The sequence below is a fragment of the Diachasma alloeum genome, unplaced genomic scaffold, assembly GCF_001412515.2.
Source record: "Diachasma alloeum isolate Michigan unplaced genomic scaffold, Dall2.0 Dall_scaffold_78908, whole genome shotgun sequence".
NCBI lineage: Eukaryota > Metazoa > Arthropoda > Insecta > Hymenoptera > Braconidae > Diachasma > Diachasma alloeum.
The window spans coordinates 1,727,762-1,752,506 of NW_021683643.1; the positions used below are offsets into that span (position 1 = coordinate 1,727,762).

At 33.5% G+C, this 24,745-nt stretch overlaps 2 protein-coding genes across 3 annotated transcripts in view; one reads left to right on the forward strand and one right to left on the reverse strand.

Moving 5' to 3' along the window:
- Positions 1-7,685, forward strand: part of LOC107047829 (ankyrin repeat and death domain-containing protein 1A) — a 27,869-nt gene extending 20,184 nt beyond the window's left edge. Inside the window, exons 6-13 of the mRNA XM_015270682.2 lie at positions 1,283-1,489; positions 2,580-2,876; positions 2,948-3,046; positions 4,223-4,321; positions 4,420-4,509; positions 5,691-5,925; positions 6,032-6,160; positions 7,402-7,685. Coding sequence (XP_015126168.1) covers positions 1,283-1,489; positions 2,580-2,876; positions 2,948-3,046; positions 4,223-4,321; positions 4,420-4,509; positions 5,691-5,925; positions 6,032-6,160; positions 7,402-7,481 — 1,236 coding nt within the window. The 3' untranslated portion in view covers positions 7,482-7,685. The remainder of the gene's footprint in view (positions 1-1,282; positions 1,490-2,579; positions 2,877-2,947; positions 3,047-4,222; positions 4,322-4,419; positions 4,510-5,690; positions 5,926-6,031; positions 6,161-7,401) is intronic.
- LOC107047830 (heterogeneous nuclear ribonucleoprotein 27C) overlaps positions 7,676-24,745 on the reverse strand; it is a 27,070-nt gene continuing 10,000 nt past the window's right edge. For both annotated transcript variants that reach the window (XM_015270684.1, XM_015270683.1), the window contains 2 exons: positions 22,576-22,734; positions 7,676-9,744 (listed from right to left, as the gene is read on the reverse strand). In XM_015270684.1, coding sequence (XP_015126170.1) covers positions 9,605-9,744; positions 22,576-22,734 — 299 coding nt within the window. In that variant the 3' untranslated portion in view covers positions 7,676-9,604. The remainder of the gene's footprint in view (positions 9,745-22,575; positions 22,735-24,745) is intronic.

Genomic DNA, 24,745 nt, shown 5'->3' on the forward strand with positions numbered 1-24,745 from the left:
CCCCCCGGATAATAATTTCAACTCATAAATTTGATTTGAACATGAATCTTAAATTGTCAACTTTCGTGTACTTGACGATAAAAAAGTGGAATAACCCCAGTTGGAGAATTTAATATTACAGCCCTATAAAATCAGTCACGCTGTCTCACGAATAAGTTATATTCTTGAGGCTCGAGGAGGATCATAAAATTCCGAGATAAATTCGTACCTCAGTTGAATATCGATTTTACGATATGCGACGTAGCGCCGAGTATCACTTCTATGATGCTTACCTACATACGTAACACATGTTACAAGGTATTACTGTTGCGGAGAGCCCGGTAATTCAACGTACCCGGGGAGCTGAGCATTTGCCGCATTCCACCCACGAGGATACCCCATTGAATTTCTCATCATTCAAAAGTTAAAACTCTTCCCTAATGGACTTCCCGACTTTTTCTCATAATTCCTTCTACTCTCGTTATATACGGGGGAAAAAATTTATATTTCATTCGATGCAGAGGACTCTTTGAGCACTGAATGAAGATTTTTTCAAGTATTGAACGGAGAATATTTTTTCTTACGAGGATGACTGCTCTTGAATTCAAAATGTGGAGAATGTGGCTTCAATCATTTTTTATTCTCGATTTGAGAATCGAGAACTGTTTCTGTATTAGAATGAGATCCAACGAGTTCAGTTCGATGTCACAAATCTGCAATTTGTTTTTTTAATGAAGAAATAAAAAATATTGTTATTCACAATAACAATATTATATATATTGTGATTAACAATATAATATTGTTAATAACAATATATATAATATAACAATGTTATATTATATAATATTGTTAATAACAATATATATAATATTGTTAATATATATTAACAATATTATTATAGATTGTTATTGTTGTTAATAAAAAAAAATAAAAAATTCAGAATTTTTTATTCTGAAATTGTGAGTAACAATATTTTTTACTCAGAAATATAAAAATCCTGGAATTGAAAATATTTTCTCGTATATTCAATACATATGGAGTGTAATTCATTGGAATTAAAAGACAACAAATAGAAGATCTGCATTTCGCAATGAAAAAAATAATAAGGAAAATTAATATTGTTGAATAAAAAAATTTAAAAATAGAGAATTCTTTAAAAATAAATTTCATGAATATAAACTGTAATTCATTGAGACGCTAGAATAATTTTCACGAACAACAACAATATTCTGCAATCAAGAGTAGAAAAATCCTCGAATCAAACTTGTTCATGACTTTCCCTCGCAATTGCTTCTGTGCGCAGAAAAAATATACCCTTTTGATGTGTGCATCGCGAGGGAACAACGCAGATGTAATTGAATATTTGACTGGAGCTGTGGAGACGCTGAATATCGATGCCATTGACTGCACAGGTGCCACTGCTCTGCATCACGCCGCTGTTTCTGGCAATCCTGGTGTCATTGAGGCACTATCCAAAATACCGGAAATTAAGCTGGACGTCACTGATAAAGTAAATAATAACCGAACGGAGATCCAATATCAATGCTTGAAATGAACATTCCTCCCTTTGTAATAATTCTGAATCTGCTGAAGTTCATTTCGAAGTGCTCTTCTCCCCTGTTTTTGTTTTTTCCATTGAAATTCTGGAACTGAATTCCGTCAGTTTTTCCGTTGTTTTTTTATTTGTTTTTCATTATAAAATTCGAGAAAATTTATGCCCGAGAATACTTATAGGCAAAACCCGACAGAAAAAAATAACGATCGAAACATTATTTCAAAGTACTTTTCTCCCTTGATTTTAACTTTTAAGGGGAGATTACTATGAGTTTTAAAAGTCGCAGGCTATCGGAGTGAGTTTTCTCATGCATTGAAGAACGATTATGTATGTCTGAAAACGAGGTTTTTTACAAATTTTAGAAAAAATGTGTACAATAACAACTAAGAATTAGTTTTTTGAAATTCGACTCTTACACAGCTAATTTCGTTTTGTTTAATATAAGAATTGGCGCCGTCCATGTGAAATAGGCAGAAAAATTATCCTTAAAAAAATTTAATATATTCTCGATTCTTTCAGAAACATTTTTCGGACTACTTTACATAAATGGTGCAATTGTTTATTTAAAAAACGACATTAGCTGTGTAGTAGTTGCATTTCAAGAAACTAATTCATAACTGTAATTGCACCCATTTTTTGACAAATTTTGAAAAAAAAACCTTTGTAGCTGAAAAAACTGAGGCGCTGGACTATTTTCAACATTTTAAGCGTCTGCCGGGCAAACGAAAAATAACCAATTAATTTTTATCCACTAATTATTCGTTTTTAGACATATATAATCGATTTTCAATATATGAGAAATCTCATTAGTCTCCCCTTCAAGGAAATGCTTGGGCAATTCCTTCGTTTTCCTTATTTTTTTTCTGCTGTATTTTTTTTATTTGTTACGAAAATATCTATTGAATAAACCACCATAAAGATGCATAATTTTCAATAGAAAAAATGAATAGAATTTTGATAAAATTCCTTAGAAAAAGTGCGGGGTTTTCCCATAACATTTTTGTTACGTTCTAAAATGAATCTTACGCAATCCCAAATGAACCAGAAACAACAAACCCCCCTGCACTGTTCCTGCGCTGATGGTCACGGCGAGGCAGTTGAAATTCTCATCAAACTCGGTGCAAACTTAAACAGCCAGGACAAGGATGGAAACACCCCTATGCATGTGGCAACGCGAATGAGATACACCGGAATAGTACAGACCCTATTAAAAGCCAATGCAGACATTGAGATAGCTGATGAGGCTGGGTTAACAGCTCTCCATGTTGCAGCCAGTCAGGGCTGCAAGGGCATTCTGGAGCTCATTCTCCAGCACAGCAGTATCACCAATGTACAGTGCAATGTAAGCTGAAACGTTAATCTTCTCTCCTAGAATTTTGAACTTTTTCTCATTCGTTTTTTCTGCTTGTGGAGGCTGGGAATACAGCGCTTCATCTCGCATGTCAAAACAACCAAGTGGATTCTGTGGAAATACTGATAAAACATGGGGCGGATCTGAATTCTCTTAATTCGGTGAGTGAATGGGAATTAGCTTGCATGGAGATATTGCATGGATTATTCTGACACAACTTTCTAGATTCCTCTATACTGGGAGGGAAGTGAACAAGTTCTCAAACAAGTCTTGCTTGCACGGAAAAAATCGTCAGTTGAAAATGACCGATTAGTATTCTTGTTTCCTTCAATTTGCATTAAGAAAAATATTCACAATATCCTTTTCTCGACAGAAAAAAGTAAATATGAATTTATTGTCCAATATTTTCTATAAGATATTCTTCTATTGAAGAACGACCGCGAAAAACTGTCACATTTTCAACGAAGATCATGAAAAAAACTAGTGGAATTCTCAAACAAGAGAATTATCATTTTCTACTGACATTTATCATAATCAGAAATGAAAAAACTAAATTGGCAAGTATTTCCTGCAATGTCCATTGAAAAAAAAATTATTCGAAACTTTACGCTAAAGAATTTTTATGAAACGAAATACCAATACAATTTTCTCGTCAGAAAAAAGTAAATATTAATTTATTGACCAATATTTTCGATAAGATATTCTTCTATTGAATAACGCGCGCGAAAAACTATCACATTTTCAACGAAGATCATGAAAAAAATAATAGAATTTTTAAACAAGAGCATTAGAATTTTTTACGAAAATTTCTCATAATCAGAAATGCAAAAACGGCTTAATTGATGTTTCAATTGAAACTTTATTACGAGGTACTTAAATAAACCCCTTCATTTCCATCAAATCAAATAGATTTAATTTAAATAAACTATTCTTCTGGGTGCAATAGAAAAATCCAGAGATATCCCCAGTATAAGAATCCCCAGTATTTCCTGCAATTTCCACTGAAAAAAAAAATTATTCCAAACTACATGCTAAAGAATTTTTATGAACGAAATACCAATACCATTTTCTCGAGAGAAAAAAGTAAACATCAATTTATAGTCCAATATTTTCGACAAGATATTCTCTACTCTTCAATGCTATTGAAGAGCCCCCCCGGGAAAAACTGTCGTATTTTCAACCGTCGCATGAAAAAACTCACGGAATTCCCAAGCGAGAGCATTAGGATTTTCTACTAAAATTTCTCATAATCAGAAATGAAAACATTAGGTGGAAATGGGTATGGCAATTCCCATGAAACCAAGGGGAAACCTATTGACCTCACATCGCATTTCCAGAAACTCCAAACTCCGATACACATTGCGGCGGAAGTGGGTCACACGGATGTCTGCAAACTCCTACTCGCAGCCGGGGTTAACATTGAACAGAAGGAAAAAGTAAACGATTATTTTCTCTCATTCTGTGGGTTTGGTCATGGGTTCTCCTGATTAGCTGAACACTGATGGTTTTTTTTGTTTGGAATCGTTCATTCTAGAGCGGAAAAACACCTCTGTATATCGCTGCTGGGGGTAGCTTCACGGCGATTGTGGATATGATCATCAAAACAGCAAGACTAGAGTATTTGGTATGAAATATAAATTACGAATACAATGATGGTTTCAGAGAAATTAATTTTTGTGAGAACAGATAATTTTGGTGAGAAATGTTTTTCGGGAAGAGGATTATTTCCCAACTTGTTTTGTGATTAAACTTTATAATGAGTCATGCCCTAAAAAAATTGAGAAAGCGTTCTTCTGGGAAATTTTGAAAAAACACTCGTCCTCATATTTTGGAGGTCGTTTTCTCTAGCAGAAAAAGATTTAATAAAGAATGACCTCCTCACGTTTGAGACATGAAAGATTGACTTGTTCTGATGTTGCATAAATTTTCTCATTTTCAAAAAATCTGTTGGAAATTTTTTTTATAAAAATCACCTGTTTTCGAGATTAATGCATAAATTTCAGGTAAGATTCCATTAAATATCAAACACGGAATATCTCCTTACGATTTTTCCTGAAATTCCTCATAATTACGACAATTCAAAGACATGAGCAATCGAAAATTTGTCGGGGAAAATATTGTGGGGCTTTTTCTAGCTTGAAAGGTAGTGAACAAAAGAAATTATCTCCACAGTTAAGAAATAAAAAATTGACTTGTTCTTTGTCGTGAATGTTGTGCAACGTTTTCTCATTTTCAAAAAAATATTTGCAAAAAATCTCGTGGCAATTTTTTAAAATAAAAATCACTTGTTCTCGAAATTAATGCATAAATTTCAGGTACGATTAGATAAAATTTCAAACACGAAATCTCTCCTTACGATTTCCCGTGAAATTCCTCATAATTAGGGCGATTTAAAGACATGAGAAATTGAAAAATTTTCGGGGAAAATGTTGTGGGTCATTATTTCTAGCTGAAAATGCAGTGAACAAAAGAAATTATCTTCCCATTAAAGAAATGAATGTTGCCTAACAACGTCTTCTCATTTTCAAAAAATCTCTTGGCAATTTTCTTCTTAAAACCACTTTTTCTTCCTCCAAAATTCATCTTCTTCCCCAATAAATGCCGAAATTTCACGTGGGATTCCGTAAAATGTCAAGAGATTTCCCCAATAACGGAAAAAATCCCAACGCAAAATCCCTCCTCCCAATTTCCCCTGAAATCCCTCACAATCAAGAAGATTCAAAGATGAAAACTTGAATTGTTTTTATTTTCCCTAAATTTTCCCACCGGAGATACCGAAAGGTCAAGTTATTGAATATGGTTCAGGAGGATCAAGGATCGGAGAAAAATGGAGATCTGATCCCGGTCAGTAGACGATGGAGAGAGGAGGCCAGGCGGAGTACCGTATCTGGTGTATACAATGGGGGAATTACCGAGCATGTGCGCTGTATTCTCCGGAGACTGGCTTACAAGCAACTTGATGCTGGGGACTGGAGGAAACTCGCACTCCACTGGGCATTTACCCATGATCACATACACGCCATTGAACAGCAGTACACTGGTGAGTAAATGGCCTCGTTATCCTTGGGGGCTTTGATGAGGACATCATGAAAGCATCGATTTATGACTGACATGTCCCTCATTTTTTTCCTCTTCGTTATTTCAAGGGTCTTCTAGCTACAAAGAGCATGGGTATAGGATGCTCATGATATGGGCCTCTGGACTCAGCCCTGAACTTCAATTAAGCAAGGAATTGCATGAAGCACTTTTGGCGATCGATAAAAAAAATGTTGCTGGTAAATTTTTCCTCACTAAATCCCCAGCATTACGTGCAGTTTCTTCCGTTAATATCTCTGAACTCTTTAAATGCAGGGGAAATATGTCTTTGTAGATTAAATTTTCCAGAAGAAAAATTGACTGCATTTTTTTTTTCAAAGTTTCACGTTTTTGTGATAATTAAGAATATTCAAGTACGTGAACCTTTTTTTCTCGTTGAAATGTAAACTATTTAAACCCCATTTTATTATTTAAAAAACATTACAGGTCCAAATTTGACTTTTCATACTGAACTATTAAAAGACATTTGGGGAATCTCTGCTTTTGGAGGAAAATTTATAGAATAATTTTTAAATAGAAATTTTTGGAGTCATGACTTTTTCATAAATCATTTATGAACTATTTCAGACTAGGGGGCTACGCCCCCTGCTCTCCTCCGCTCGCCGACCCCTATGATCCTTATTCTGACCCTTGTGGCCTTTAATCTAAAACGTGACCCTTATTTTGACCCTTCATTTCTGACCTCTAATTTTGGAGTCTTAATTTCGAGCACCAAATTTTCATCACCAAAAGTCGATTTGGATTTTTGCAATATAGAAAGATATTGAGACCCTTATTTTGATCCTTCGGACCCTTAGTTTCTCACCCCCATCGCGCTTATTTGAACCCTTAATCTGACCTTTGTGACCCATTGGGATCCTTAACCTCATTCTCATTATAACCCTCGTGAACCTTATTTTGACCCTGGTGACCTTTTTTTTGACCCCTATGTCCCTTATTGGAACCCTTACTCTGACCCTCGTGACCCTTATGACCCTGATTGTAACCCTGATAACCCTTATTCTGACCCTCATGACCCTTAATTTTAGAATCTTAATTTCGAGTACCAAATTTTTATCACCAGAAGTCGATTTGGAATTTTATAGCATAAAGAGAAATCGATCTCATGCCATTAATGTCCCCGAAAGTTTAATCAATTTCAAGTATTTCTTCATACGAAGAAAATCGTCACGAAAAATTGCAAAATATGAATTGCATGACGTTAAATACTCATGGAGCTTCTCATATTTATCTGTTGAATTAAAAATTTCAAGATGAAAAATCACCCCGTCTACAAGTAAAATCATTTTTCATGTTTATCAAATAGAAATTCCCTCGCATTTTTTCAGAGATATTTGAAAAAAAAGTATTAACAACTCAATTTTCCCTCAAATTTCACGAATACCCCCCCAACAGTCTTGTTAATCTCTTATAATTCAAGATAAAGTTGAAAAACATCTGGATCAAGGAGACGACGATAAAAGTGATAAGCAACGTTGCCACAGGTGCACAGTCACGTGAATCCCTCCATCGAGACTGAACAAGTATAATCAATTTTTTTACGACTCTACCCAGAAATAACGCCGATAGAACCTGTGAAAGACAAACGCTTATAGAAAGAATAATGAAAGTGAATAATGTACATATCTGGTAAATGTGATAATTCAAATAAACGTATTTAATTTGAAGGATAATTCAATGTGAGACTAAATGGATGTTATTAAAAATGTGAAGATTTATTAATTCGTAGTTATTTTCGCCTCTCCGATCCAATCCTATAAAATAAACGCCCACTTGGCTCTTCTCTCGTATAACAAAAATATGGGTAATAGTTCAATTGTATTTATTCTTGAAGTTCTCGTCATCATGTGGGACGAGATTGATTTTCGAGAGTATGACGAGTGTGATTGAATTCACTTACGTCGTACGTAACATTTACTACGTAGGTTCAATCCATCGTCATCTCCGAGTTTAATGTCGTATCTAACGACATTTCGAGGAGAGAGTCATATAATATTTATTATGCTCGTAATTCTGCAGAATTCATGGGAATTAATTCCAACGAATTGATCAAATCCAATAGAACGATTAAATTTTTTACATTTTGTTAACATTAATTTCAATTTAGGATTTCCAAACATCCCTGGGTCATTTTTAGATTCATTGTTTGATGAATATATAGCTCCTGATCCAGAGGAGATAGCCAAACTGGCATTCAGTTTTTTAGAGCGAAAGGAAAGCTATGAAAAAGGTATTCAGCAAAAAACACACTCATCTGATTTTATCATTTCACAAAACGAACGGCAATCTCGAATGCAATAAAATGAATTTTACTTTTATCTTCTCCAATTCGCCGATTTGTGTTTGTATCTGTATGTTCATATTTTCATTGATTTTGTGAAAGGGTAGGCCAGCATGAGTTTCGTTTTCGCTGGATATTGGATGGAGATAGCAAAATTTTCATGCAGAATTTTTTTAGAGCAAAACAAAAGCTGCAAAAAAAAGGATGCATCGGAAATTCGCTATCTTCCCCCAATATTCAGCGATAAATTAACTCATTTGATGTTACCCTTTCACAAAATCAATGAATATATCGAATGAAATGAAATGAAGTGGATGTTCACCATTTCACTGATTTATATTTGTTTTTGTATATCAATATTTTTGTTGATTTTGCGAAAGGGTAAAAACTCATGAGTTTGGTTTTTGTTAAATATTGAAACGATAGCTGAGAGGAAAGCTATACATTGAAAACCCTCTACCTGCCTCCAATATTCAACAATAAATCAACTCATGTGATTGTGCCCTTTCACAAAATCAATGAAAATAGCCAATAAAATCAAATGAATTGGACTTTTACGTTCACCAATTCACTGATTTATGTTCGTCTTTGTATTGATATTTTCGTTGATTTTGTCAATGGATAAAACGACAGAAATTTTTTTGCAGAGCGAAATTAAACCAAGAACACAAGGTATACACCAAAATTTCACTATCTCCCTTCAATATCCAGCAAAAAAAACTTACCCGATTTTACCCTTTCGCAAAATCAATGAAAATATCGAATGAAATGAAATGAAGTGGATGTTTACCAATTCACTGATATATGTTCGTCCTTGTACAATGATATTTTCGTTGATATTGTGAATGGATAAAACGACATAAATTTGTTTATGCACTTTTTTTCCGATCGAAACTAAACCTATAAAACAATGTAAACATCAAAATTTCTCTATCTCCCTTCAATATCCAGCGAAAAACAACTCATCCGATTTTACCCTTTCACAACATTAATGAACGTATCGAATGAAATGAAATGAATTGGAATTTACGTTACCCAATTCACTGATTTATTTTCCCATGAAAACTGCAACGAGAAAACTGAAATGTAAAAAAACGTAGGAGCTAGTGGAAGTGACACTGGGACAACCACCCAGTTTGCATTACGTAGTAATACTTGGCTTCATCAACAGTATTTTAATAATTAATTTTAACGAGATGAATTATGAATTTGTTCGTGAATGCAGGAGGCATCAGAACCCCTTGGAGTAATATTCCTCCAGTTATTTGACTTCCTCCTTCAAAAATATAGAAATATTTTGTTCTCTTTTCTGTTCCTTTGCTTCTCAATGCAGCTTCGAGCCTTAACGATTGTACGGATGATACTTGCTGGAGTTATTCGATGAAGTTGAGTACCCCCGCTGGGGTCCACCAGCGTAGCTGTCGTTGGTCGACGATATAATCGGGATGATGGTGTGATTCGAGGATCCATAACGCTGGCCGCCTGTCAGAATCGTATAAAATAATTCGTGATGCTTAATCTATCGTTAATTCCGCGGTAATTCATTGATATCGGGATTGAGGATGCGCCAGCATTGAATCCAGAGGCATTAATATTCAGTTGTTTAATCCGTCCACTTGATTTATATCGAGAATCTTTATATGTAAAATTTGATAGAATATTAAAATATGAATTATCGTAATATTAATTTCCCTTAATTTTAGATTCCCTGGATTTATCATTTCTTCTAAACTTATACTCCTTAAATTCAAGGGGAAAAACATTCAAAGTTACGTCTATAAAATAACAAATTCTAAAAAAAGAAGAATTTCCACGTTCAACAATCAAAAAATAGAGGTGGTGCGCTTGTTATTTTCCTCTGCATACTCGTCGCAATGGAAAAAAAACTCTCACACTTGTTCCCCCCCCCCCTTTTGTGCCGTCGTTAAAGCTCTTTTTGTGTTTGGATCTGGTTTTCTCGCCCCTCATCCCCTCCCTCTTTTTTTATTCACGTTTTTTTCTCTATTTCCCATTGACGTTCCTCTGTTTTCAACGCCTAGCGTCTATAGGGATGGTAATTTGAGTGATGGGAGAGGGAGAAACGCTGAGGACCCGGTGCATCTCCATTTGATACGAGTGTCAGGCTTCCGGTCTCGGTTTTGAATTTTGGTGGATGAGTGGGAACTGAAAGGAGGAACAAAAGGAATAATGGAAGTGAGGATTAATGGAATACCCGGATATGAATTACATTAATTACTCTAGTTGAATCAGAATGATTCAGTCTTATGATAATTGCAGCTTGAGACTGTTTGACGAAGCATAAAACACTGCACTCTCATTCATTTTCCCTTGACTCTCGACAAAAAAACAAATACTCTTTTTGAAAGAACGAAAAAGTGGACCACCTCGATGGCTTTTCTCACCCGTAAGAAAAAAGTTGAAAGAAAAATACAAAGTGTAAAAAAAAAATTCTCTCTTTTGCAATTCGTTTCTCCTTCTCTCCTTGCAATTTTTTTTTTTGTTTTTCCAGTGAAACAATGACATGTATGAGCTAATTGTGAGGAAACAGATTCTAATTGTGAAAAAACAGAAGCGACAAAAAGAAAGCAGAAGGTTAACATTCAACTTTTTTTCACCCATTCTTTAACGAAATCTTGAAATATTCAATACTCTTTTTTTTATAATTCTCTTTTTTTCAACTTTCTGAGAGTTGGCAACTGCTATTTAACGCCACCCCCCCCTCCCGCAGCGAATTTCACTGGGGCTTTACAGAAAATTTTGATTTGACGACAAACACTCACTCATTCATTCCACTTATGACGATTCATTCAGTGATCAATTGATTATTTTGATATGATGAATGAGGATAAATTATTAACATCTCAAAGGGTCTCCAAAATCTCTACATAATGATGAATACAAGCGTTGAGAAGCTGTGCAGTGTTTTAAAGCTAAATCAAAAAGGATAAATTTACGAAAATTAAAATGTAACAAAAACTAGAGAGGAAATTAATCGATTCTTATTGAAATAACTTAATTACGTTAAAGGATGCAAGGAGCCAGTCTGTGATGGATTGACAATTGCAATTACTCCAGTATTTATAATTTTTTTTTTCATCTGTATTTTACTCAATATTTTCATTTTCTATTCAATAATTCCTCGTAAGCTATATCAGTATGCACTTTATGAATAGTGATTTCTTCACGTCTTCTATGTTATTATTACAGCTAATAATATTCATATTCAACTTATCACCTTTACATCGTTACATACCAATTATTATATCGTTAATATGATTATAGATAATATTGTATTCTTAAGTATCAATTAATCAATTAATCCACTAGAAACACCGTTAAGTATTTTTATCAATATAATAGATCTGCATATATTTATTCACTTAGTTTTTCTTTACTGTTTCATGGTATCAATAGATGTAGATTGTTTATTATTTAATAGTTGTAGGTAGTATAGGTTTTTTTTCATCTTCAATTAATAGTAAATGAAGTAACAGTAACTGTAATAGTACTGGTTCTTGGGGTGTCATCGGTACTAGGGGGAAGAATTATCGATTTTTTTTTGGGACCAGTTGAATTTAATTTCGTGGGTAATTTTAAAGGTTTTGCTGTCCTCCCCCCCCCGCGCTGACTGCCTTTCTCTCATTTTTCAATTAATGATGAACGGCTATTGAGGATAAAAATCAATTTCAATTTAGATTCGATGGGAAACTAAAATAATTTGGCCACTTTTATTTGGAAATACTGCCGCAGACGTTCATTCCTCATTTTTTAAGTTTTTTTCCTTTTTAATTATTAAACTAACGAATTATTTTATGATTTCATTATAGGTTACTTGTTTGTTTTCTTCATGTTTTATTTCCTATGCACTATTATGCGATAATAACGTAGTCAATACTCTCTCTGTTTAAAATCCTTATTTAGACTTTGCGAACCATGGGCTTAATAATCAATTTTTTTAGTTTTCTTGTCATTTACTTATATTTTTCATAATTAAATTTACGTTAAAATTCGAGGTTTCATTATTTCTTTCACTTTAAATCTTTGTTTTTTTTTTACCGGTAGAAAAATTATTCAAATGCTTAACAGCTGGCTTAAACAAATTCCCCGTCTGATCAAACCGTTCTAATCTCCCAGTCACTCGTATCCACAGTCATTCGTCACTTTCACTCGCATTTTTATTCTTGGCTTTTTCGTTTCGTTCCCCTCCCCTTACGAACAAATTAATTTACAACGACTAAACGACGACTTAGATAAATCCATTTTTCTTCCTTGAGTTTTTTTTCCCTTTTAAGAATTACTGATTAATTATGATTCTCACGAGAACACAATGATTGGCATTTGTCGGCATTTACTTTTTTTCTTGTTTAAAAAATATTACTTTGTTTTTTTTTACCACATTCTAATCCCTTAATACTCCTATTTAACTGCCTTATGTCAAGGATTTTTGTTTTACTCTTCATTTTATTTTCACCGTTAAAAGTTAGCAATGAATTACTTAATAATTGATAGATTAATCAATGACAGTCAACTTGATATTATTTTCTCTAATTCTACGTCCGTTCGCCTTCAAACCCTCCCCCTCCCCACCGCCACCCGCCCGTCACGTTCGTAAGCCCGACTTTCAAGTTTCCTTATCACTCCCATTAACGAGGAACACTATATAATTCTGTGCTTAATTTTTAATTAAAAACGAGACAATTGATTCATTTCGATCTTCCCCCTTCCCCCCAAGTGTCAACATCTGTATTAAGGTACTTCTCCTGCGATAGATCAGTAATTTATAATACATTTGTACAAAAACTTATCGTCTCTTAATCAATAATTTGTCGATTCATCTATTAACGTTGTAATTTTTATAATTTTCCTCATTGCTTCAGAAATCATTCGTTACCATCTATCTCCATTCACGCACATTTCACACCATTCAAGATTCATCTCTTTCCTCTGTTCTGGTTGAATAAAATATGATAAAAAAATGAACACGAAAGGGTCTCTCGAGAAATTAACTCAACGATAAAAAGAAAAGCGAAGAGAAAAAAAAAAGGAAATCGATACTATGACGAAAATTACTTTTGTAATGACTTCTTTTATGCACTCGTAAATCCACACAAAAAACATCTCAGCCAATCATAACGGATCACAGGGTTGGCCGCTTATATTCCTAGCCTTAGGCAGAGGTAACAATTGTCTATTTTTTTTTCATCGTCTTAATAAACTATAGACCGTTTATTTTTTTTTCATGCATTTAAAATAGCCTTCAAATTCATTAATAGTAAATAACCAACGCGATTTAATGGATAATCCTCCTTTTGCATGTGTTTTCCTTTTATAAATTACGAAAAAACGTTTAAATTACATCTAAAATGTCACTCGAATTACTCAAATTAAGTTTACGAGAGTCACAAGACTCGTTTATTGAAAAATAGTAACATGGATAATGCGAGATAATTGTAGTAATCAAAGATATATCTTGATCCTCTCCCTAACAGTCATAATGTAGTAATTAATAATGATAATTGCAGCAGTAGTTTGACACGTCATTGTTTCATATTTCTTCATTTTTCTATTAGACTTTTTTTCTCATGTCACATCACTTTATCCTAAAAATCCCAGAGTACAGCGGCAATATTTCCAAGAGATTTGGGGCCATTTTTTCCCCCCTGAGAGAAAGGCGAAAGGATTTTAAACTACTGTAAAGTATCTTATACTCGAGCGTCTCAGTGCAGTAAATCCGTCAATATGGGGTAATTTGTTAGTTATTCCGGCGTCGTGTCTGTCCCAGTAATTGAACAAAAATTCGTTACACTCTAGAAATGTTAGACGCGAGATGGAGAAACATCTGGCTACGTGTAAATACTCTTCCCTCTCGTGTAGAAAATAATGCAAACTCTCTGCCAATTCAGGCATTAACGATTACAAGTTTTATGATTTAATTTATCAATACGCACGGTTAATATTATAGTCATATTTACCCAGGGCTTACATCTTAATTCAACGGGCAAAACTATCTTAATTACTCATTTTTTTCATTGTTAATCAACGGATTATCAGACAAATACGACTTTTACACACTTGTTAAATTTTCTCCATCAATATCTTCAACATTCGTAACAATAAGCTAATAAGTTTCAGTTTTCTTTCCATTAATCATTTTTGTTGTAACATAATTCCTAAGTTCTTAACTCCGACGTTAATCTTTATCAATTAAGGCTTGGTTCATCTTCTGTTTTCTTAGTTATTTCATTTCACACAATAATTCTACCTTAATTCAGGACCAGTGTGAGCTTGGTGTTATTTCTTCCACTAGTCTTCGTTTTAATTTTCATTTAATTCCTATGACTAACTATGATTTCATTAGATATCGTAGAAGGGTCCCGTCTGACTTAATTGGAGAATTGATAATTGACACGTGAAACAGGCAAGAACGTTTGTTATCTCTAGATTAATTTCTAATTACCTAAATTGAAAAATTGGTTTTCTCGTTTTCTATTCACCAAAAACTCGAGCTGTCACAGCTATCGTGGGATAAATTCATGAAATAATAATTATCGATTATGAATGACTTGGAAACGCGTGTAGGTACAACAGTGAGCCTTTGTTTGCTTTGAAAAATTGTTCATAATTCTTCAATCGTTTTTATCCCCTCTCACTCACACCCTCGCTGCTCTTACCTTAAACTCTCTTAGATTTATTCAACACTTGTGTTACTTCGTACGGTTGACTTCACTCGAAATACAATTAATCAAGCAGAAACGAAATAAGGGCCAGTCACTGATCCACTGACACTAACGATAACGAGGTATATCCTTCGAAAAATGCTTCTAAATTATGCACGTGAGAGAAGTTATTTTAGAACACGTTCCTTCCCATTGTTCATTATCTATTTAAAATACCCTACATTTTTCATAATTTTCGGTTTAATCAGTAGAACTATCGAAGAGCAGTCATGGCGATTGCCCGGAGACACGAACATGTCCCAGGCCAGTCCTTACTTATTATTTATAATTAATAATTAGTGAAGCTGACACGATAGCTGCAACGAACCGAGCTTACCATTCTGTTCAGTTCTGAGATTTAAATTATTTTGTTCACACATTCATCACTATACTATCCCTTTTACAATGAATTCGTTCTCACCTGTTCACGTGCGCAATAAACTGCCTTTACACGACTATACAATTAAAAAATAAAAGGGCACTTTGGGGTAAATATGACGATAATAACACTTTGTGATCAATTGTTTAATTATTAATAGCGCGTCAGATGTAAAATTGAGGAGTATAAACGGTGTTAAACCACAAAATAATTGGTTATCATTAATTATCAATAAATTTTCTTTACTCAGTTCATTGGAGGTTTCATTAACGATACTAAGGCGCTGGAACGAGTCACGTTTACCTCAATCGACATTCAATAAATTATTTTAATATCGTAATTTTCAGTTGTCGTTGTTGGTAATATTGTGACAGTCAACAGCGATTTTGATAGTTTATTTTATCATTTTGACGGTTCAGAAATGTTCATTAATAGATAGTTGTATCAATAACGTTGAGTTTTGTAGTTTAATTTATAATATTTTAACTCTAAAAGATCCATCTTATTCACCACATACATGCATAATGGTATCAGAGACAGTTGCTAGTTATGTATATCGTATATACATCTATATTTTTATTTCTCTGTGAACATGACTAATTATCGAATGTCAAATCATCGATTTCATGTAGAAAATTCACTGCTAATTGTGTAAACCATGTATGTGTTTATGTTCAACTGATTTTTGTTTTTTTGGCTGTTTATCGCACCCTTCCCTCTTACGATTGAATTAAGAAAAGAAAAAATACACGTTTGCCCGTTCTCTCACGCCTCATCTTTCACTCTCTCATGCACAAGTGCTTTTATCGGCTCTCAACATCATTGGTTAATTTGTAGTTCCACGATTTTTGTCAAATTAAATTCCCACCACCCTTATGATAACGCGCAACTGTAGAAATAAATGGAGATCGCAAGTGTGTGCCCACACAGGCAAACGAATAATTGGAAAATAATTCGTAATAAGCAGTTGGGTAATGGTAATATCATGTATCAATGATCAATAACTTGTTTTTTTTTGTGAGTGTCTGTGTATATTATATTCACCATTCATTATCATATTTTTAATAATGTGTATATAATGTCATAATCGACAATAATTTTAGGTTTTGTTTGTTTTATCGTTAACCTCTACTTTAATTATTATTACCATGATCATTAATTCATTGTTCATCATGTTGAATTTTTTTTAACATTTCCCTTGTCCCTCCTTCCTCTCTCTTTTTATCCTTTCCTGTTTTATTTTTTCTTTATTCTCATTGAAAAATTCTTTCTCTACTTTCCTTCCTTCGTTTTATAATCGTCTTACTCCATACATATCTCGTTCATGTTTTTCTTTTTCTCATATTTTTCAATTTTTTTTTCATCATTTTCTTCTTTTTTCAGAGATAATGCGTTGGCGGATTGTACGTAGTTACCAAAACGTATGAGGACAGAACACTCGATTTGAGATTTATCATTCCACCTGATTTGTTAATCTTTTTTTTCTATTAATACAGTTACATTACGAATAATCAGTCCATTCATTATTTAAAGAAGGAAATATTATTTATGAAAATAAACCAGAGGCAGTTGATTGCCTTGAATTCAAGGGGGAGGGGGGGTTAGATTGAATCAGAATGTTCTCAAATCCTCGTTTAGGTAATTGCGTAGTTTATTTACTGGGAAAAATAATAAAAAAAACGTTTCGCATTAAATTAATGGGCTGACGAGCGAGCGTAAAGGACTTGTATAAAGTTTCAACAATCGTTTCACTTCGTAAAACTTCATCGATGTAATCTTTCATTTTCATTAGTTTTTAGTTTGCCTCTGTTTTAATTTTAAAATTTACATTCTACAATTTGTAAAGCTCACTGGGGGCACGATCTTACCAATACAAAGCTAAACGTTACAAGTATACGAGGTCATTTATTACAGTAATTAATTTCCTTTATTTATCATTAGGTTTTTTTTATCTTTACCGACGTAACGTTTATTACCTTACCACTCACTAAATCATGATAGTGTCTTTTATTCGTTAATTGTTTTTTTTTCTCTCCATTGGGCGACTCACGGTGATCACAGATTGAGGTGAAATGTCCAGTTGTTATTTACTCTGATTATTTTTTGCGATCGCAGCCTCGATGAAGATAACAAAATAGCACTGGATGTCTGTGATATCCATGAGCCGCTTGATCCATCCATAAAAAATATCGCCCCCCCCCCATTCCCACTTTAAAAAGGTGATCCTAAAAAATTCCACGTACAGTTATTTCCATTTTGCAAGCGAATCGGTATTCTGTTAAAACAAAAAAATTAATCCCTCCCTCTCACGTTATAATTTCCCTGTCCCAAGCACTCTTATCCCCATATCGATTCCCTCTGGAGATTCCTGTGAGTGTGCGTATCAGCAGTATTTTAATTGTTCATACTCATTGTGTAAATGTCATTGTGTTATTGGCTGTTTCACTTATCCCTCGATCCTCTCCACACATTATTCGCTATTCTTTTTGTTCCTTAATTTCTGTCTACAGTAATTTAGAATTTTCGAGTGTTAATTGTTTCTTTCAATTTCATGGCTGTCGATTTATAATTGGCGTACATCTCATTGTTAGCTAATGTAATGACTAATTTTTCCACAGAGGATGAATAAATGATGGTATAAAGGACAAAATAGCTCTGGAAAACTGTTTGAGGGAGAGAGCAATGTCTCGGGGATTAAAATTCAATTATGAAAAATACGGTAAAAGGGTAAGGTAAAAAACACAATCAAAAATTGTTGGCAAATGAACAGAAAATCTCACACTGAGTGATTAAAAGAGATGACATTGACGGCGTTAGCTCGTGTTTTATAAAAAACGAAAAACAAAAATGATGCGTAGATAATAAACATTTAAAAAAGGGAAACGTATCATTTAGTTAATATAACCAGTCTTGAGTGGATTGAGTGGACGTTTGTGGCGTACCCTCCCTACAAATTTAATATATTAAACTTCTTCATTAAAGCATTAACTTTACTTAAATGTCAAGATTCATCTTATTAAATTTCATTTTGTTGACTTTTTCCTTTATTATTTTGATTTCACCTAATTCTTTACGTATGTTTAGTTATGAATGTAACAACTAATTAAGTTACAATGGAAAAATATAGTTAAACCAACAACGAACTAACTTAAACTGCATTTACACTGTATTCTGCATTTTTCATTAAAATTTAAATTTATTAGTTCTTTTTCTTCTTTAACGCCGTGACAACTTTTATATGCGTTTTACCATGATAACCCTTACGATAAAAATTCACGGATTGGCATTACGAATTAGTCAACGAGAGGGAACCTATCATTTCGATGGAGGGGGAAATGAATAATAATTCTTATCTGTTAAGTTTGAGTGAATTGTAACGTAATGCGAGGTGGAGATCTCATGTAAATAAACAAAAACGATACAACGAATAGACCTGGGTGCATAATAACCTTAGGAAATTATTTAAAAAATTATCAACAACCTTGAAATTGTTCAACGATATCTACACGAATTAAAAAAGAATTGAGAATTTTTCCCTATTTTTTTCTACTATATCCCGATATTTAAAAAATATTAATGATCATTAAATCATCGTTTATTTCCATTTACAATTAGTTAAAGTCAATCAATAATTTCTCTAGTTGATTTTTCGTAAATTTTTTTTTCATTCACTAAAATTTCAAATAAAAAAGAAAAAGGTATTTACAAATTCATGGGAAAAATATTCATTAAAAAAAACGGATAATTAATCTATCGTAGAATATCACTCTCGACAATATCAATTAAATTTATTTTGTCATCCGTCTGAGACTCGTTAGTAGAAAAAATCAATGTGATTCGTTCATTTTGCCACATATCGCATTCCACGTATTGCATTTTTTCATTAAATTGCCTTGTAAAATCATGCATCTATCAAAATTAAAAAAAGAATTTAAATTTATCATTTCAATTCATCACGTTAATCATTAGTTTTAAAACATTCCTTCAGTTATATTGTGGTTTTTCTTCTCATTAAGTGTTTATGGATAATAATAATAAGGACATTGTTGTAAGTTCATTACTCGCAGTCATTGTCTAGCACTAGTGGTTCCATTGAATTCAATCTTTATCTTCGTTAATTAGTTGTTCATTTTGTTTCGTTCGTTCTTCCTATTATATTACAATTACAGGTAAGATGAGATGGACAGCCTTAGATAACAAAAAAAATGAAATTAACGCAATTCCCTATGATTTCCTCCACCCCTGGTACCCCATTGTTTCCTTCGCTCATTAAATAACGCATCCTGGAATTCGAATAATTTCCTTAATTCTCTTTAAAGTCACGTCTTCTATTTAGATTTCTTCGTTTTCCCTTACTCATTTTTTTAATCAACTTTAGCCTCTTATTTATCTGAATAATCAACAACGCATTCCACTCGCTTATTTATAGTTTCTTTTTTAACTCGTATTATGCGTGTAAGACTGTGTTTTCATCAATTAATGTATTTATGTAAATGTATAATTATTAATTTTCTCGGTAATATCCGCGTTATCATCATCACGTACCCGACGTTTGTTAAATTTTCTCATTTCTCTCATTAAATTTTCCTTAGCACAAAGACAAAAGGGTTATTTGATTGAGCTCCCTTTGTATTCCTTAATTACTCGTTAATTGTAAGATGTCTTGATCCCAGAATTGTATTTTTTTTAAATTTTATCCCTCTTTATCGAGCCGCGTCACTTCTCGTTAAACACGACGACCTCAATAATTTTCCAAAATTAATGAGAAAGAGGAGAGTAATTGCAAGAAGAGATAAATCATCGCTGCGATCGCAATTACTCCATTAGATGGTTCAATTCAATTTATTTCCCCTTGCAGAATTTTTCCCCTCGCCAGTTGAAAATAAAGTAATAAAAAAATGGATTTTTTGTCACTATACGTGCGGTAAAGAAAGTCACATAACGCGGCCCGGTAATAATTCTTTCAAGCATTTTAAATGGAGAGCCGTCGTTTTCAGAAATATATTCATTTACAGGTTCTATGGTAAACCCTACAGAGTAAATATAATTAAGCCATATATTTAATCAGGTAGACTTTTCAGATCAGTGCCCCCTCCTCTCTCACATTCCCCCCCTCCCAAAAAAATACCACACCTTATTTAATTTCAGCTGTTGTTAATGCATCATAAGTTATTCAATCTCACCCGCCCTCGAGACATCCACCAATTTCCATTATCAATTTATTTAACAATTATTCATCAGTGAAAAATCATACAAATCCCCTTACCACAAAATTTAAATTTATATCAATGATGAACTCAGTCTCGCCAGTCTAAAATTTATAGTTATTAATACAGCAAAAATCTTACAGTCGTCAGTTGTTTATCATTAAAAATTGCGCAATTACGAAAGGTTAACTAGGATTATTTTTTTTATTCATTCATTATCATTCTTGATTTTTTGTATTTTTCTTTTTTCATTTATTATTAGTCTTTCCGACACTGGAGATGTTTGTCGATGACTGTGAAACAAAAGATACTACAGAACAATTCAGAAGATAATGGGATAGCTCAGATCCAGTGGACAATAACTTTTAGACAAGGAGGAATTATAAAATAAACAATTCAAAATAATTGAGGCTATACCCTACAGTACAATTTGTAAGGAATATTGAATTTGATGCATCGCGTTGCATTACGTTTTGATATTTTTGTTCTACGCTTATCCTATTGACGAAGAGAAAATTAATTTTAAGGTGAAGGAATAAAACAGAATAAATATAATTGAAGATAATTAAGGTTATAAATGGAAATGTACAGTAATTGGTCTCGAGAGCAGAGATTTGAGGGACTGTTGACTCACAGGGGTCACAATAATCAAGACCCCTTGAATTTTAATCACAATCAAAAAATGTTATTTATTAATTCTACTTTACACTTTATTATACTTTAAGTTGGCACGGTGTGTTTAAATTAATACGAGTTTAAATGCGTTGTAAGGGCGGTTTTAATTAGTATTGACAGTCCACAGGCCGTGCAAAAGTCTCCTCTCAAGATGATGAAAACTAATTAAGAGTTAATTACGGTAGGAAAATTCTAGTCTGAAAAAAGGGGGGAAAAACAACAAAAACTACAGTAGCCAGCTACAGCTGTCAATGATTTGACACACAATGTTCAACGCGACAATGATTCTATTTTTAAACTTTAACCATTAACTCTATGTCTCCTTCGTTCATTGCTTTATTTTAAAATTTAATTAGCTTTATGATCAGCCAGTGAACGTATTACTTTAACTATCGAGTTGTTTTTACCTAATTTAATAATTGGATTTCATTCATGTCTCATAAGTTTCATTTCCTTTACTCGATAATCTAACTATAATTAATTAGTTACATAAGATAAGTGGAAGGGGTTTTTTTAGATGTCTCGAAGGCGTTGGCCCATCAGATGCGCCTTCAAAATTCATTATATTGGAATCATAATAATTTGTTTCAATAATTTTCTATTTTTTATTTAAAAAATTCATTAATAATTGAACGGTGTCTATTGCTGTCAAAAACCGGTGGTGAACGAGTGCAGAATGAAATTTGTGCACAAATCTCAAACGATAAAACGAAATATATTCAGTGTCCACCTCGTTCACCCCCGTGCCATATTTATTTTCATCTCTCCACTATCATACGTTTCCTTTATTAATTAAAAAATGTTCCTTTACGCTCGCTTGGTCTTCTTTTTTTTATTCAAAAATCTCTAATGTCGCCCTGACCATAATGTCACCCTAACACTGCTCTTATTTAATATCTCCCATCATTCCCAGCGCCACCTAAAGAGCCTACTTGCAGCATGGGATGTCTACAATGATTAAAGTCTCAAGCAGAAAAACAAAATGTCCATTAAAATTTTATTAAACCCCCACTTTCCGACCCCATGCAATTGTCATAACATCTCCAACATGATAGAGAACATCCCCAATAAAATAATCGAATAATCGGGCATTCCATTGACAAATGCAATGTAAAATGCCGACGAAAAATTGACCTATCCAATGAATAATCGTACAAAGTATTGATAATAAATTTCAAGTGAAAGATAAAAATATGGACAACCCATGCCAACAAGATGAAGCTATTTAGTGCATATCTCTCAACATCCGGGATTGATTAAAATGGTCATGAGGTGGGCCACTCTTTGTAATCAAAGCCTTGCTGGCCAGGTTTTGGAGCGCTGGCAGCATACCCACCTTGGTTGCTATCAGCACCCTGATAAGAACGTTGTGGATAATTAGTATCAGCAAAACTCCCAGTGTAACCAGTATAACCACTGTAATCAGGTGTCTTAGCTGAACTGCTGCTTGATCCTGGCGCACCAGAGCCTGTCGTTTGCCTTGAATACATATCACCTGAAACCAACCCACCATCTAATACTGATTTTCACCCCTAAAACACTATTATTCAAACACCTACACAACTAAACTAACAAAACATGGACTCGAAACGATTCAATTTAATTCGTCCATTGGTGATTACTGACGATTGATTAAACTGGTAAAATGTGTGAAGCCTAATTGATCTATATACTAGTAACAAGTGAATTACAGGCACAAGCGAACGATAATCTTCAACTTCACAATATTGAGACATTAATTTAACTCATTATTATTATTATTTCATTCTGCTTTATTTGACGAACAGGGCGAGGAGTATAGAGATGAGAGGAATTAGAATAGGAGTGCACTAGCCTACTCTACATTCTATTTTAAATAAAATCGTTGCCCTTCGTCAATGGGCTGAAATACTCGAGGAATTGTTGTCTATTGTTAACAATTCACATAACAAAAGGATGAGTTCAATGCGGCAATTGATATTTTTTTAATTGTTATGACTGAGGGCAAAATGCAGCTGCTACTCAACAATCTGATTATCGAATTTCTTCAAAACTACATTTGGTGTATTGAACAGTGATGTATAATCCCAGCAGTGTACGTAGGCTCGTAATTTTTTAGAAAGAAAATACTATGGATGGCAAGCGTGACATCAACAAATGTACAGAAAAATCATAATCCATACTACATGAATGTACTTTCGTAAGTATTTTGAAGGCAGTCTTAGAGGTATGAGTGACACAATATATCGTAAATGAAAGTATTTGAGAGTTACTGGGAGTCGGAGTGACTCGGAGTAGCTCTCTGGGAGTCACTAGTTCTATTAACTCATTCAAGTTAGATTTTTGAGACGCTCGTTAGATTTTGTTTCCGCAGGAAGTCATGCCTTTTCAGATTGTAATTGCGGAGTTGTGAAAAATGGAATATTATAAGAGGCAAGCGCAAGTAACAGATGAGGAGTCTGTGTTTTTTTTTTCCTTCAATGAGATGAAAAAGTGGCACTTGAGGTGATGAATTTTGCACGTGGAAATTCATTGGGGTGGGTGTGGGTAGGTGTTTATGACTAAATTCCAACATTACTCTCGTTTAAATGTTCAGTGAGAGAGGAGAATACTTCTTTTCAATGGGTATGAATTGAGGACTGGCTTATTTAATATAAGAATTCAGAATTCAGTTTAATATAAGAATTCAGAATTTTTCATCTACTTGATATTTTCATTGGAGACATACATGGTTGAATGTCATTTTGCTACAACATAAAACCTATATTGTTTACTAGAACTGAATTAAACCGAAGAGATTAGAATTGTCGTATGAAAATCACACGTTTTTGCCGGAATGACGAGCACTTCACTCAGTATTACTCACATAGAACCTCGGTAGAGTGCATTTACAAAGGAAACTCAGCAACTTCTTGCGAAGAAAACGATTTCAACTGAAGTTATTAAGCTTGATTAGAACTTTCTTCATCCCCTACAACTGAATTAATCCAACAGAGTGAAGTATTCTTTTCAGAAACTCACCAACTTGTTAACTTTTTGTAAAGTAAATAATTCCTACTACTTTATGTATCTCTTGCAAATTGACCCAACAAAACAAACTATCACAGTATTATTTTCTCATAATTAAATGAGCAAACCGATGCAAAGTGTAAAATTCCGTTGATTTATTCAGTAATTTCACAGTTGGTTTATTCAGTAATCATTCGAATTGACTGAAAATTCAAGTGATTTCTGAAATTTTTGGCTCATTTCTACTTGAAACTATTTGAAACTATCAGAATTCCACCTTAAAATTGAAATTTCACAGGAGTTTCTCCTCAAGTCACTTTCAATGTCATTCATTTCAGCAATGAATATGTTTCCATCCCATTTCATATGAACTACAATCTCCACATGTTGAAACTTAATCATATCAAGTGAGCCTGTGATTCCGTGAAGATGGCACACATGTAAAATATCAATCTGTTGTTTCGTAATGTTACGTGATGTGTGATAAACGAGTGAGGGGTGGGGAGGGTTGGGGGGGG